The sequence below is a fragment of the Balaenoptera ricei genome, chromosome X (genome assembly GCF_028023285.1).
Source record: "Balaenoptera ricei isolate mBalRic1 chromosome X, mBalRic1.hap2, whole genome shotgun sequence".
Taxonomy (NCBI): domain Eukaryota; kingdom Metazoa; phylum Chordata; class Mammalia; order Artiodactyla; family Balaenopteridae; genus Balaenoptera; species Balaenoptera ricei.
This window is the reverse complement of record NC_082660.1, coordinates 12,197,946-12,215,207: the sequence shown is the minus strand read 5'-3', so window position 1 is coordinate 12,215,207 and position 17,262 is coordinate 12,197,946. Positions and strand designations below refer to the sequence as shown.

The 17,262-nt window shown below is 36.0% G+C and overlaps 1 protein-coding gene across 2 annotated transcripts in view; it reads right to left on the bottom strand.

Annotated features, from left to right (window-relative positions):
- Positions 1–17,262, bottom strand: part of MOSPD2 (motile sperm domain containing 2) — a 61,823-nt gene that overhangs the window by 31,412 nt on the left and 13,149 nt on the right. For both annotated transcript variants that reach the window (XM_059911868.1, XM_059911869.1), the window contains exons 3-8: positions 15,845–16,000; positions 14,122–14,208; positions 12,039–12,193; positions 8,580–8,640; positions 6,249–6,287; positions 871–995 (exon numbers count right to left, since the gene is read on the bottom strand). In XM_059911868.1, the coding sequence (XP_059767851.1) occupies positions 871–995; positions 6,249–6,287; positions 8,580–8,640; positions 12,039–12,193; positions 14,122–14,208; positions 15,845–16,000 (623 nt within the window). The remainder of the gene's footprint in view (positions 1–870; positions 996–6,248; positions 6,288–8,579; positions 8,641–12,038; positions 12,194–14,121; positions 14,209–15,844; positions 16,001–17,262) is intronic.

The window sequence follows — 17,262 nt, the reverse complement described above, 5'->3', positions numbered from 1 at the left end:
TTGAAATATTATTAATCAAATTAACCCAAAGCATACCAAATCCATAGGTTTCACAGTTTACTTTAAAAAGTCATTATCCAAATATGTTTCATTGTTATGGAGTATTAAAAATTTAACACATATCTACTTACTCCTGGTCTCTTACTTCTAAGTAGTAAGATCATTTCCAAAAAATGGAAATGACAGTATATATTACATTTATATTTACATTTAACTGTTCAACAGTAAACAACTGGAAGCAAACTAAAGACACATCAAAAGGAAATTAAATAACTTATGGTTATTCCTTAAACAATTTATGGTTCATCTCTAGACACTGGAATACTATGCAGCCATAAACAAGAGTAAGACAACTTATCACATATTGATTTAGAATGATCTGTAAGACGTGAAGAAAAAAGCAGGATACACAAGTGTATAAATACACTACTTTTTTAAAACAGGTGGGAGTGAGAAAGAATTATATATATACTATAGTTGCTTATATATATACTGCATATTTACTATAGTTGCTTATATAGGTAACAAAGATCCCTGGAAATAAAAATAAGAAATGAAACTAGGGAGGGGAACAGTGTGGTTGGCATAGCAGTCCAAAGACTTTTTACTGAATACTTGTTTCTGAATACTTTTACTCCATAGGTTTCAGTTTAGAACCATGTAAAGACATGACCTATTCACAAATAAAAATTTAACACCTCGAAAACTTAAATAAAAAGTGTCTGTAACACTGCTTGCTATTTTAGGGTATCTATGATTTTTCTTAGGATGGTAAGATATTGCTTTTCCTTTTTCCTTGAGGAAAGAATACAGCCTCATGTGCCATGACCCAGTCTTATTTTAGAAACAGGTTTCAAGTACTGTACTTACAGTTCCGCCCATGTGAAGAGGCAGGTATTCTACACTGACATAGTCTTGGACGTCATTTTTACTTGTAAACTTCAACAAACTCACTGCTTCTGGACCAAGCCAGGATTTCACAATTTTGAAAGCAGCTGAAGAAAAAACAGTCACTTCATTAAATTCCTTTCATTCTCTTTCTCGATTTACTTACTGTATGTGCTAACCCACGTCCTCTGAAATTAGTTCAGGCTAAAATCTGTTAATATGTCTTTTTCCATGGCACAGTACTTAATTCACATTCTCTAATCTCTGTAGGCATCTACATTTTGACTGTCCCTTATGGGTTTCAAATATTCCAGGAAGATTCAGGAAGATTAAATTATCCTGATGTTCATTAATAAACCTATCAGGGTTTTGGCCTCTGTACAATCCATCAATGATCCCAACTACTAAGATTTCCAGACAATGAATCAAACAGCATTGTGATTCACTAATATGTACAATAGTATGAAAAGAGTCATTTGCCTTATGCCTCTCTGATAAACCCCCAATCTGAAAAACCTTCTCAAATGAGAAGTCCGGAAGAGAAAAAAGCAGGCTTCCTCATTATGCGTGAGCCAGACCCAGACTTTCCATCCTAAGCCTAAACTTCTGTGCCTTTCTCCCAAGCCCTGCAGCTTAGAACTGTGACGATCTTATAGAACCTGCAAGAATAAACTGTTATCAAACACAGCTGTTTAGTAATTACAATTTTGTTCTGTCATGCCATTCTGATTTATACTTAAACTTTTAAACCTCGTTTCCATCATGACTTTCTAAGCACACTTTAAAGGAATTAAAAGAGAAATCCAGCATTAAATTTGCAAAAGCGTCAATGAAAAAAAATCAGGAAATAAAACAGCATGATAAACATTAAACAGTAGTTCAGAAAATTGCATTTTTACTTTGGCTAATTATGCTTAAAATTTTTTTACATAACATTTACATTTTCATTAATTTCAATTTAAAAAGTCTGAGTTGACATGTTTGAAGCTATGCTACTTGAATTAACTGAAGTGCAAAATCTGACTTTTTATAACAGCTTTATGGAGATTAAACTTACATATCATAAAATTCAGCCTTTTAAAGTATACACATCAATGGTTTTTATTTAGTATATTCAGAGTTGTGTAACCCATCACCACTATCTAATTTTAGAACACTTGTCATCACACCGAAAAGAAATCTGCACCCACTGGCAATCTCTCCTTATCCTCCCTTCTCCCATTCCCTGGCAACCACTAATCTAGTTTCTGTCTTTATGGATTTGCCCATTTTGTATAAATGGAATCATGCAACATGTGTTTTTTTTTCCTACTGGCTTTGTTCACTCAGCATGTTGAGGTTCATCTGTGATGTAGCATGTATCAGTATTTAATTCCTTTTTATGGCTGAATAACTTTCCATTTTATGGATATGTAACATTTGTTTATCCATTTATCAATTGATGAACTTTGGATTGTTTCCACTTTTCACTATTATGAATAATGCTACCATGAATATTTGTGTACAACTCTTTGTGTAGACATGTTTTCAATTCTCTTGGGGATATACCTAGGGGTGGAATTGCTGGGTCATATGGTAATTCTATGTTTAATGTTTTCAGGAACTGCCAAACTGTTTTTCCACAGTGGCTGCACCACTTAACATTCTCACCAGCAATGTATAAGGGTTCCAATTTCTCCACATCATTATCAACACTTTCTACTTTAGTCTGTCTTTTTGATTATAGCCATCCTAGTAGGTGTGAAGTAGTATCTCATTTGGTTTTTACTTGCATTTCTCTAATGACTAATGATGTTGAGCATCTTTTATGTATTTATTGCCCATTTGCATATCTTCTTTGGAAAAATGTCTATTAAAATCTTTTACCCTTTTTAATTTGGCCATTTGTCATTTTATTGTTGCATTATAAAAGTTATTTATGTATTCTAGACCTAAGTCCCTCATCAGATGTCTTATTTGTAAATATTTTCTTCCATTCTGAGAGTTGTCTTTTTACCTCCTTGATGGTGTCCCTTGAGGTACAAAAGTTTTCAATTTTAATGAAATACAATATATCTATTCTTTTGTTGCTTGTGCTTTTTTGGTGTCATACCTAAGAAACCACTGCCTACTCCAAAATCATATAGATTTACTCCTATGGTTTTTTCTAAGAGATTTATAATTTTAACTCTGATCCATTTTGAGTTAATTTTTGTATATGATGGAAGGTAGAGGTCCAACTTCATTCTTTTGAATGTGGATATTCAGTTGTCCCAGTAACATTTATTAAAAAGACTAAACTTTCTCCACCTAATTGTCTGGGCACCATTGTTAACAAATCAATTAATCATAAATGTTAGGGTTTATTTCTGGACTTTCAATCCTGTTTTACTGATCTATTTGTCTATTCTGATGTCCACACCACAACATCTTAATTACTATAGTTTTGTAGTGAGTTTTAAAATCAAGAGGTACAGGACCTCCCTGGCGGTCCAGTCGTTAAGAACCTATCTTGCAACGCAAGGGACGCTGGTTCAACCCCTGGTTAGGGAACTAAGATCCCACATGCTGCGGGGCGACTAAGCCCACACATCACAACTAGAGAGCCCGTATGCCGCAACTACAAAGCCCACGCGCTCCGGAGCCGGCGCGCCACAACTAGAGAGAAGCCTGTGCACTGCAACAAAGAGCCCGTGCACTGCAATGAGAACAAAAGATCCTGTGTGCCTCAACTAAGATGCAACCCAGCCAAAAAAAAAAAAAAATCAAGAGGTGTTGAGTCCTGCCATTTCACTGTTCTTTTTCAAGATTATTTTTACTACTCTGGGTCTCTTGCATTTCCATATGAATTTAAGGACAAACTTGTCAATTTCTGTAAAAAAAAAAAAAGTGGGGGAGGCAGTTGGGATTTTGACAGGGACTGCATTGAATCTTAGCAATATTAGGTCTTCTAATCTATGAACAAGAGATGAGTATTTACTTAGGTCTTGAATATCCTTTGATGGTGTTTCGTAGTTTTCAGCATATGAGTCTTCAACTTCTTTTATTATTTCTAAGTATTTTGTTCTTTGTGATGCTATTATAAATGGAATTGTTTAATTTCATTGTTGTATTATTGATTGCCAGTGTACAGAAATACAACTGGTTTTGTGTATTGACTTTGTATCCTGCCACCTTGATGAACTCATTTATTAGTTCTAATAGGCTTTTGTGTGTGTGTATTCCTTAAAATTTTCCATATAGAAGATGTCACTTGCATATATAGATAGTATGACTTCTTCTTTGCCAATCTGGATACTTTTTCTTTTTCTTGCCAAAGTGCCCTGGCAATGTAAGTGGTAAGAGCTGACAACCTTATCTTGTTCCTGATCTTAGGGGGAAAATATTCATTCTTTTACTGCTAAGTATGATGTTAGCCGTGGGTTTTCATAGATGTTGGTTTTACATAGATGCCCTTTATTGGGGTGAGGAAATTCTCTTCTGTGAAAAATTAACTTTACCCAAAGAAAGGTCTGGCCTTTACCCTCAGCTTCTGGAGGTAACCTTCATGCCTGTTGGAGTGTCTTTGTTTGCCTAGGGACCCTGAGTCACACTGGAACAATACAATTTAGGGTGGGGGCTTTGGGTCACACAGTATCTGTAGACCTCTGGAGAGACTGGAGACTGAGATGAACCATGTGATAAACTGATCAGGCCTAGGAAATGGAGCCCCAATAAACACTCTGAACATTGAGGTTTGGGTGAGCTTCCCTGTTTGAAAATACTTCATGAGCATTGTCACATACTGATGACGGGAAAGTAACACACTTCACATTTGGTACTTCCCTGGATTCTACCATATGTTTTTTTTTTTACCCTTGGCTGATTTTAATCTGAATTGTTTCCTGGTAATAAACCATAACTGTGAGTACAATAGCTTTCAGTGAGTTCTGTGAATGATTCTAGTAAACCTGAGGGTAGTTTTGGAAACCGCTTGAACTTACAATTGGTGTCATAAGTGAGGGTAGTCTTGTGTGAACTACTGTGATCCAACTAACTTTGCAGTTTGTCCCAACTCTTTGCACCTTCTATTCCTAGTTTCTTAGGTGCTTTTATCAGGAGAGTGTAGTGGATTTTGTCAAATACTTTTTGGGTCTATTCAGATGATCATATGGTTTTTTTTCTTTAGTCTATTAATATGTTGGATAACTGGTTGGTTTTCATATGTTGAACTAACTTTGCATTTCTGAGATAAATCCCACTTGATCATAGTATATAATCCTTTTTATATGCTGCTAGATTCAGTTTGTTACTTTATTGAGGGCTGGTCCATTTATATTCATAAGGGATATTAGTCTAATATTAGTTTTCTTTTTCTGTGATGTCTGTTATTAGGGATATACTTGCCTCATAAAATGAGTTGGGAAGTGTTTTCTATTTTTTGGAAGAGTTTGAGAAGAATTGGTGTTGATTTTTCTTTATATGTTTAGTAGAATTTACTAGTGAAGCCATTTGGGGTCTTAGCTTTTCTTTGTGAGAAGTTTTTTGATTACTAATTCAATTTCTTTTTTTATACTTCTATTCAGAATCTTGAGTACATTTTGATAGTTTGTGTCTTTCTAGTAACTTGCCCATTTCATCTAGGTTATCTAATTTCTTGGCACACAACTGTTCACAGTATTCCCTTATAATCCTTTACATTTCTGTAAGGTCAGTAGTAATGTCTCTTCTTTCATTCCTGATTTTAATAATTTGAGTCTTTTTTTCTTCATCAGTTTAGCTAAAGTTTTGTCAATTTTGTTGAACTTTTCAAAGAACCGAGTTTTGATTTCATTGGTTTTCTCTACTGCTTTCTATTTAACAATTGATTGGCAAACACAAATGAAAATGCACATTCTGAAAATAACATTAAATTTACAACCACATCCGAGTTGCTAAAGAATGTTTTTCAATGGTTTAAAAATTTTTTTTTTTTTGGCCAAAAAATATACCATGACTGTCCTAAGGATTATGTGACTATAGAGATTTGGACTAAATTTTAGATTCATCCCATTTTCTTCCTCAACACCTGAAGCCCATGAGAGAACCTAGCCAAGGTCTGCATTCTGTGACATATCCCATCTGTAGATGACAAACAGGCTTCTGGCTATAGTTTTACCTGAATGACTGACATTTTAAAACTGTTTTTAGACAAGACTAATGGGTATCCCCAGAGCCTGGGGGTACAATGTTAGCCCAGTTTGCTTAGGAACAGCCTTTGCGTGTTCTAGCTCCAGCCTCTTAAAATTACACACCAAACACAATAACATTCTTTTTTAAACAACCATAGAAATATGGCTAAATTGGCAAAGAAAAAAAAAATCAGACGTTTAATGTTAGGAAAGTATAAGTAATATACTCACCGTTCATTATCCAAGGCATATCAAAGATCACCATTTTTGCTGAAAGATGAAAAAAAATTCATTGTCTGTGTCTTAGTACAACAATAGTAGTCACTTATACCTGGCCTAAAAAAAACTAGTGATCTAAATGTATCTAAAAACTGAGATGGATGACTCAGTTTTAATTCCGTAAAGTGTGAGTGGTGCTAGAACTAAACTGACTTCTCACAATGGTGAGGGGCTCACCTAGGAGGATGGCTTGTGTGAAATGAATAATGTACTATCACTGCCCTTTGGCAAATAGCGTGTTCTTTTATTCATTTATTGCTTTTGTTGTTTGCAGAAAGGTACCAAAAAAAATAGTAAGTGGGTAAGTGGAAACTCTGGATGTGGCATGTCATATTAGTGCTAAAGTCCACTGAGCTTTAAAATGATTTCAATGTCTAATTTATGGCTTCAATTCTAGTTTTTTAGATATTATATTGTTAAACCCACTCTGACAGTTGCCCCATTTTTAATAAACCATTATGTTTTAAGAAAGAAAAATTATTTCAACTTTTCTTAATATTATGAGCCTCAGGAAGCCAATAATTCCAAAGTATACAGAAATTTTATTTTTATACTTAGATGAAGATATTAAGCAACCCTATCAACAATTGTGAGAAAGAATCAGAACCCACAGAGGGGGTTTTTGATAACAAATTCATTCTTCTATTCCAGATGAATCAAAACATAATTTCATTCTTCCCTGAACAGAGAACTTCCTAGAATGATTATATTAATGTAGGACAAATAATGTACATGTAAGGAACAAGGTACTTGCAAAGAGGTACCCTGGTGCTCAATACCTCAGTCTTCATCTGAGATATGCCTAAAAAGATTTGGACTCAAGATTTTAAGAATATTTATATTTCATGACAAATTTTGAAACATGATCAACTTAAGATTCTATAAAATTCAATGTCTGCAAAACATTATGTAGCTAGAATAAATACATTATCTCTAGTTATTTGGAATGACAGTGTTCAGTTCATCTTTATATAGACCCATGAATTTATTAATAGTTTTCTCAAAAGAATCTTAGATGTGTTTTAGAGTAATAGTAATATTTATGCTCTTTATAAATAGCTCTTCACAAACCCCTTTGGATATTTCAATAAACAAGTGGATATTTTATTTTCATTTTGTACATGAAAGAAAAAAATCTAATAATACAGGGCAGTGATTCCCTACTGACCAATGACTGGTACCACTCAGCAAGTCTTAATGAATCAGGGTATATGCCAGATCCAGGAAGAATTCAGAAGGAACAGCAGATCCTACAGGTTCCCCAAACTAGACATTCCTTTTTCCTAAAAATGTTCATGAACACTCTCTCTGAAGACACGAGAGCACAGGGCTAGGAGTGGCACTGATCCTCCATATCCACCATGCTTTCTGTCTGTTTCTCACATCACATTAACACTAATGTGAAAGCACATCAAAATAAAATGACTTAGGCATTTCATGCTTTAGTGTCACCTGAGTCACAAGTCCCCAAAGATGCTAATTGTGGTATTTGCCAGGGGTGTGCCCAGGCAGACCTGTGAGTTTCCATTTCTGATGTCCCTGTTGCCTCTCTTCTGTCTCTTCACTTTCAACCCACTGGGGTTTTTAAAAATATTTGACTGTTTATGTGGAATGGCATCTTGATTTTCCTAGGGGGAAGCCATCATATAAACCTATTCAGTCAAAAATGAATATATAAGATTTAGGAGTTCTTCATTCAGGTAACTAATAGAAGAGTCACAATTAAAAACAAACTCCAAATGCCAGATTCAAATGTCATGCACACTAGTCAAGTGTTTTCTTAATGACAATTTAAAAACAGCAACTAGAAACACAATGTACTTTATGTATGAGTATTGCCTATCACACAGTATACTTTACTTACCAATACCGCTCATCTGTTTCTTGCATGTAAGAAGTTCCAAATAATATTTAAAATTAATTTCTCAATTGAAAAATTAGTAAAAATGGGATAATCTTGGAAATAAATGTATGTTTTTACGTCTCTACGTGTGTGTGTGTGTGTGTGTGTGTGTGTGTGTGTGTGTGTGTGTGATAGGATGGCATATACACAGATTATAACTTGAACTCTTAAAACTAACTATAAAGGACAATGATTATTTATGAAAAATTTCTCCTGTACCTACTAGGATATGTACTTCAACTTCTAGAACACATTTAAGCTCTTCACCAGAAAACAATGTCTCAGGTATTAAAGTCTAAAATAATACAAAGCTCCACAATTCTTAGACACTGTCTACGATTTCGCTATATTGTATTTTTATAAAGGAGGAAATTACTTACAGAGGTATTTAGGGTAATAAACCTTAAAGCAGTTGATGATGAAGCGTACAAAGTCCATGTCCTAAAAGAAAGATTATACATTTAAATCTTTAAGACTGTCCACATTAGAGAATTTTAGATTGCATATTTCTAAAGGTGATAAATTATTAAATATAAATGAGGTAATTATTAAATTCTTTTAAAAATAGCTCATAAATAAATATTTATATTCCCAGGAGTTAGTTTTTAAGTTATTAAGCTACTTATAATAATCAGTCCTAAAACTGAGTTAAAGAAATTAGCTTAAACATCATTCATGTTACCTCAGACTAGTTAGATACTTCAGGCTGCTAAGGTAATGTGGCATTATAAAACGGATCTAAAGAGGAACCCCCATAAAGAAATTCTAAAAATCTGTTGAACAATTAAAGAATGATTAGAACAAGTATATAGTTTACAACCTGACTACTTGGTACGACAATATATATGCATGTTAATTCTGATATGTTTGTTTTTTAAACCTAATTTCTATACCTCATAATAGAGTCAATAAAATATATTTTATTCATCTTTTATACAACAGTTAATCTGATCATATTGGTCTGCTGTATCTACTTCACTTCTAGCTTCTTTCCTCTTGTGTAGGAACCCAGAATAAGAATTAGAGTTTTTTAGTTTATATTTAAATGTTGTTCATTGACTTCAATTTCTAGGAGACACAGCTGACTATTGGTTCTACTGCACTGAACACAGCAACATGAAACTAAACTATTAGGGTTACTATTCACATGGATCATTTCATTCTGTGTGTTTCCACTGACCACAGGCTGACTTACTGATCAGCCATCTTATAAGGACTGTAGGATGAAAGATACAACCAGGCAAACTTAAATCCATCAGTTACTCAAAGGTGAGCTGCCCTAGAGATCTGAGTCTATAAAGTTATTCCTAGCATGTGAGTTGTAGCATCTTTAACGCTAATAAACTGAAAATAAGCAACCACATTACGTATTTATTATGGGATAAATCCTAGCATATAATAATACCTTTATAACTAATCATTATATCCACTGTGCACAGAGTTGAATAATTTGTAGTTAAGTAAGAGTCAAAGAAGATATCTCAAAATAATTAGTTATGTAAAGATTTGGTTACCTATTCTATGATCTGTGGCCTCCAGACTTTGCCCCAAAAGTCTCTGTCCAATATTCTTTTCATCTTTAATTGAATAACCTTGCTTATAAAATCCCAAATTACTGCTAATTCAAGTCGATTTGATAGGATGCCACTGGTGTACGTGTATTAGTGGGTACTACATAAAGAAGCTCCATGAAACCCATTGCTCTGCATTCTGTGAGGATGTTTTCAAGGATGCTATTCATTATCTTGTAAAATGTCTTCCCTTTGAAGACCCACGAAAGACTTTTCTGGACTTCCCTGGCTGTTCAATGGTTAAGACTCCACGCTTCCAATGCAGGGGGTGCGGGTTTGATCCCTGGTAGGGGAACTAAGATTCCACATGCGTGCAGCCAAAAAATAAAAAATAAATAAATAAATAAATTTTTTAAATTAAAGAATAAAACTTGAAAGAAAAAAAAAAAAAGACTTTTCTTCTGGTTCAAGTATCAGCAATAGATACACTTCTCCTAAGATGCTGGTTTTAAAGTATGTCCACTGAGTTATTTTATTTTATTTGTTTTATCTTTACTGGAGTATAATTGCTTTACGATGTTGTGTTCACTGAGTAATTTTAAATGATTCCATTTCTTTCAGGCAAGCTTAAAGCCAAATTAGTGGCCTAACTGTAGTAAATAATTTAAATTTTGACTTGCACTTATGTATACATCTTTAAAGGTTGACTTAAATCTTTTCTGAATTACGAGGGTCATGTATAAACATAATTCAGTAAGATTCTAGTATTTGAAAACATTAATGATTTAACTACTTAGTAATACAAATCAACTTTATAAATTAAAGATAATGAAATAGTATATAAGTAGCTTGAAAAATAATCAGCTCAATTCCTTGCCCCTGTATTTGTCAATAAAAAACATTAAGATTTATTTTTTATGATTCTGGGTTAATAAATCATACATAAAGGATAACAGAATCATAATTTATTTTTATGCAATATTTATTTATCTAGGCATTTTGATTCATGTTTTGGGTATAAAATGGTTTACTCTGTAATCTAGAACTCCTTGACATGGAAACTAGATTGAAAAAATAATCCAGGGCAAATGACTCTTAGAGACAAAGAAAGATGGAAAAAAACTTGTAGTCCCACTGCCTAAAAAAACTCTAGCCTGTTTTTTGTTTGTTTGTTTTTTTAATGTCTAAGGTTTCCCTTTTGGGGGCTATGTATCACTATGATATAACCCTGTCGCCCTTTTCTCTTAAAAAAAAAAAAAAGCTATTTTCCAATATTACTACAAATTCTTTACAAACACCATTTTACATAGCTACACATACTCCATCAATTAGATACACCATAATTCGCCACTTCACTGTGTTGACATTTACATTTTTTCTAATTTTTCACCATTTTAAATGACACTCTGAAAAAACATTTTGATGTACACTTTTTCTATACTCAGGTTTATTTCTTTAGAATAGATTTCCAGAAGTTAGTTACCAGGCAAAGAGTATGAATACGAACACTTCAGGGATATTAACATACTTTGCCAATTGGATTTTGAAAAAGATTTCAACACTGCCCCACGCACGTCTCCGAACGCCACTTCACTGCTACCAGAATTAGCCCAGCTTTGAGTGTTAGAGACAACAGCTCTAATAAATGCGCCAACAAATCCCCATCGCTGCTGAAGGGTTTGTAGTTAGCACTAAGGTCACAAGGGCCCAAATTAAAGACCGGTAGGTTTTATTTACTTTTTAAGCTTGGCAAAATCACCTGAAGAAAACTGGTTTCCAAAGCTAACCAAATCAAACAGAAAGTGAACCTAAACGACCAAACAAAAAACCTCAACAAAATCACAAAGTGCTGGATGTGCAAAAATGCAGGTGAACATCTGGCCACTGCAAAACATGGCATGCGGGTAATGGTACGCTGGAGAGCGTACATTACTGTACTCCACATTTCCTGAGTGCATTACTCTGCGCCAGGCACAGGGGAGGTGCTGTATAGGGTATTATTAGCTCTGATAGAAAAGTTCACTGTTACCACATCTACTCATTACCCTGTCAGCCTCGACGTCTTCCTTCCATATCCTGTGTATCAGACAAGGAACATTTCTAGGAAATCTACAGTTTCAATGCCAAATACTGAAGCACATTTAAGTTTCTGCAAATCATATTCCACGTTTGACTTCACTCACAATGCAGGGGGCGGAAATAAATCCCAAACATGACTTGGTTAGCTCTATTTTATAGGACTTGGTCAAGGGGGTAGTGGCAGGAAGGACAGGAGAGAGGGAGGATACCATGATAAACAATGATTTAGAATTAATGAAAAATGCTTACTATGCTATTTATTCCAGTCTCTGACAGGTCAAACATCACTGTTACAGGTTTCCCATTTTCTCTCTTAGCATACCGTTCCAACCAGAACGCAATAAGCTTCTTTTTGTCCAATATGGTCTTATGGTCTTTTATATGATACTTCACCCTGATCCAGACTTTAAGCAGGTCATAAGATAAAAATAAGAAAAAATATTTATGGCATTATAATATTATTTATGCATATATTATATCATTCCTTTTCCTTGACATTTGTCTTTATTTTGTTTCTCAGCTTAAAAACATCTCTTCGAAATAGTATATACTTGGGAACCTTAAAGAGTAGCAGAAAGGTAAACTATTTTCCCCCCTTAGAAAATACACTTCCCCCCTTAGTAAGTAAGGGAAAAAACAATATTTGGTAATAACCTAAAAGTACTCTACACTGTGCTTAACAAAAAACAGAGCACTAGGAAAATGTTCCGTCCAGAGGAAAAGCCCAGACGGAAGCACGATGGCAGCATGAGCGGGTGTCGTGTGTGGGGACGGAGCCTGGCAACCGTTCACAGTGGTGGCAGCTAGGACAAAATGTGACCAGCGGTGAGAGGAGCAGCTAAACAGAGAGACAGGCGGGGCTTGAAGGACTCTGCATGAAATGCTAAGGGGGTAGGGGTTGGGAGTGAACTGAGGAAGTGCTACTGAAATCAGAGGAGGGGCTAAAGTGAAGCTCTGTCAGAGGAAGAGCCGATGGCTGTGGGCCCGAGCTGGGAGTACAGGGAGGGCGGGTGGTGGGACGCATGTGGTTCAGCCGTGTGTTGTACTGAAGGCGGCCAACCATCAATGCGGTGGGCAGCTGGATGTGTACATGCATGTGGCCTGGGGACAGCCTGGGGTCACCGCTGTTGGGGGGAAGGCAGCTGAAGGTGCCAAGGTACTTGATATCACCCAAGGAGACTGCATCAGCTGGAAAGTAAAAGAGGCCAAGAAAGGAACAAAGCCTGGGAAGCACATGTGAGGTACAGGTGGAATAAGAGGAATGGGAAAGGAAGATTGAGGAAGAGGAGCCAGCAATGGGAGGAAAATGCTACGAGAGTATGTGGGAGGCATGCAGTCTTAGCCGGAGGTAACTCCTGGAGGAGACAGTATGTCTCTCACAAAAAGCAAAGCCCTTACCCTTGACTTGGAATGCACTCTTTTTCCCAGGCCTGAGGGATGTAAAAGAGATTAGCAAAGCTATCTCAGGCCAGGAGACCTCAGGGAACTGAGAGTCCTGGTTGTTCCTTATGGCTGGGGGCTGTGTGTGTGCCTGGTTACGGGAAGATAATGTTCAAGGATGGTCGTTGTAAACTTGTTGATGTCCGTGGTGGTGACTGAACTGAGACGATAAGCAATTCTATGGGTTCATTGTCTAATAATGTGTTCCTCTTCCGTCCATATAAGATTCAGTAGATTCTAAATAAAGTATCTTGCAACCATCAGTTGTCTTGGTCCTTCTGACCCCATACTCACGGTGCTATTCAGTCCCTTACCCCTCTCCGTCGGGGACCTGGAAGACCCCCTGCGGTGGCTGGACCATCGCAAGAGTACTGTTACAACAGGAGCCAACCACGGGCCACACACGGGGTGCGCAAGGCGGGCACGACTGTGCAGGAAACTGCCTTGGCAGGACATCTGCTCAGGATGGGGCTCTGACACTCCTGCTGAGTCCCAGCATTGGTACAAACCAAGTTATTCCTCTATCCCCTTTGCCCAAAATCCGGCTTGGTCCATTTAGCCACCCTTAGTGACTATCAAAAAGATTTTCCATAAAGATACTGGGTTGAATTTTAACATCAGTAAATTAGAAAGAAGATAATGACTCTGAGTTACATCATTTTGGCTGTGTGATGGGATGTGGCATTTGCCTTTACAGCCTACTTTATTATGATGCAAACGGTACATTCAACTACTAAGTATCTGACGCTTGGTCCAGCTGGCCCTAACAATCCCTATTGTAGGAAACCTGACGTGTGGTACATACGTAGAAAGCTCTGCCTATTGTTAATTCAGTTGAGATGGATGGCTACATCTCAAAATCCTGAAAAGCCAGTACATACATTATACTTACACAACTTGTTGCCTTCTTTGTCATAACCGTGGAGATAAATACCACCAATTTCCAATAACCACCTGGGAATGGAGGCTTCAGTCAGGTCTAAAAAGTGATAAAGTTTGATGAGTAATTGTAACTTAGAGGCCTTTTAAAAAGAAAACTTACAACATAAAGGTTACTGTTAATATAGCAGTAGTTGATATAAAAAAAGATAAACTTATTAAAAAAAGAAAAAGCTTATGCAAACATCTGGAAAGAACCTCGGACGATAAAAAATGGTGTTTCTTACTAAGTAGAAAAAAAACTACATAAAGACACAGATGACAGAAATGGAAAAAATCCATTTCCTTTTACATAACAGCCATTATGATGTAGACACATCTTCATGTTCTAGTTGTATTTCACATAATGACTTGCAAACAAATATTATCACGATTGGACAATTTCAAAAGAACATGGCAGTAAATATCCACATTATAGCCTCAGAAGTGGTATAAGAAATCAAAGTTTGATAACCAGTAGAGTCTAATACATTTATAATCTTGGGGCAGGTGGGAAATACTTCAAGAAAAATGCTAGATCCTTCAGCAGGAGGTCCACTCTCTAGTGAGGCCGAGAAGCAACACAGCAAGGCAGCAAATGTCAAGGCTTTTGTGTCATTCATCAGTACTTCTACGAGAACTCTCAAAGATTTCTTTATTTTTCCCCACCCACCTTTCATCATCTCTCTGCTGTCTGCTACTAGAAATTAGCAATTCTATGTAAGAGAAAACAATTGTTGAGTTTAAAGGTTTATTCTGTACTTAAATGATTTAGAAACATCAGGTTTACATTTCTTTGCTTGACTAATAAATGCTTCACTGTTGAAATTACCTACAGTTCTTATATTTCCAATCAAATTATTTTTTAAATACTCTCCTTCTGATAGATTCCTTCTCCAAGTAGGATGACTGGGGAGAGTATCTGCTCTGGATTTATTTCTTGACTATTTTGTATTAAGTCTCCAGACTCAGTCACTCCAGAGTTTATAATCCTCAAGGTCAGGAAATCCTTCTTTATACCTCATCGAAACTAGTAGTTGTGTCAGTTTCTTCCTGTTAAATTTTTTAGGAGGAGAGAGATAATGGGTAACCTTTCCTGAAAAGAGTTCTCCATTTACTTGAACACTATTATAAAATCCCCTCTAAGATTTAAAACTCCTTTTTTGGGGAGGTGGGGAATTTCAATCTAGAACTGGGCCTTGAAATCAAGAAGTTAAGAGGAGGCTGCTATAGGCATCCTTGGGGATAAGCTTGCTTTTTGGGGACTCCCATTCGTCTAGTAATTCCACATGGAGCACCTATTAGCACAAGGAATTCTGGGAATAGAGACAGACACCAGGCAACAACTGAGAAAAACAGGCAAATGGTATCCCCTTATTTCTAGGCCTAGTAGTGAAGATGCTGTCTTGGTATTTTAATGGTTCTAAACCAAATAGACACAGAATAGGAGACTCCGCTGTGAGTGAAGAATCTGACTGTGATTCTGCTCCTTGGTTATCTGATTTCCTTATGAATAATCCTATTTTAAGATTTATTCATAAGATGTTCCTTTCAAATGTTACTGGGTCTTTATAAAACATTATATTCTGATATTTATGATGACTGCCAAGAATATCTGCAAATACGCTATAAGTGTAAAATAGTAACATTTATGCAGGGGATATACTACACGGTCAAGGTTAAATTGAACAGCTTACCATTGACAGACATTTCTTTCCTCCACTGAAAACTCTCATCAAGCATCTTCAATGTTTCATCTACAACATTATGCCTCCAACATAAGTAACTCTCAACCCAGTTATCATCTTGTTGTAGTCTTTCAACATCACGTGGATCATACTTATCTGACTTATCTAGGGGAAAAACAGTAATAAATATCCAAGTGAGACAAATTCAGCAGTGAATGATAACCAACACTAATACCAAAGGAGAAGAAAGACCTGGAAGATAAAGCTAAGCTACTTGAAGATAGACACAGGGATGCAGTTCAGAGGAAAATGCAATTTAAAGGATTGATGGAACTTCTAAGTGTGACTAGAATAAAGTTATCTAAAAATTGCAGCTTTATTTTAAGACAAGCCACCACAGATTTAAAAAATAAGACCATAGTAAAATATTTTGCATAACCCTCTAAAAGCATAAACCAACATTTGGGAAGATCGATTATGTTATCTGAACTTAAAATACTCACCCTAGTCAATGAAAAATGAACTTTTATGTATAAAGAAAGAACTAGGTTGTACTTAAAAAGACATGTGTTTGCCAAGTGTCTTTTTTGAAAATGAGCTAAATACAAAATGGAAAACTATGTATGTAGCAGTCAACATTTCCCATAATTCATTGGAATAATTGTTGCCAATAATTTCTCATTATCCACCTACACACATGCTATGTTCTCGCCAACCTCTACATACCTCTATATCCTCCTTCCACGCCCCGCTCTATTTTTCTGTAACTGAATTTTCTTTGTCTCCTCACAACCACCTTTGCACATCCAAATTCTACCATTCTGCAAGACTCCTTTCAAATGCTTCCTCTTCCATAAAAATTTTCCCTGGGCCTAGAAGTAATTCCTTCCCTCCTGTGAATAGCTACAGGACCTAAACTACGCACTTAGCACCCTTGAATCAAGAGTTACTCGTGTTTATGCCATATCTTCCCATATAGAGATCGTAACAGCACAGTCTATATACATCCTAAGAAGCCCCCAGAGCGGATTACATAGTGCCAATGAAAAGGCCTTCAGGAAACATCTGTTGATTGAATCTATTTTTTATTTTCTCTGTCAATGGTACCCTCCCAGGGACCCAAGGAAGAAACTTCAGAAAATTGCCTGGCTCCTTCATCTTTTTTTTTTTTTTTTTTTTTGCCCCTAGTGAGTTGCCAAATTGTATAGATTCTCTCTCCTCTCCAGTAGTTCTGAGCTATTTCAGGCCCTCAGCGATAATAGCTGAAAGGGCGGGGAAATATAAAGAGCATCCACGGAATTATCTTCTTTGAGTCCCAATTTCCTTATCTTTAAACTGTTTTAGATACTCACAGGGTTGTGTGAGGATCAGAGAAAAATGTATATATGAAAGTACTTGAAAGTTTCAAGCACTATAAAATATAAGAT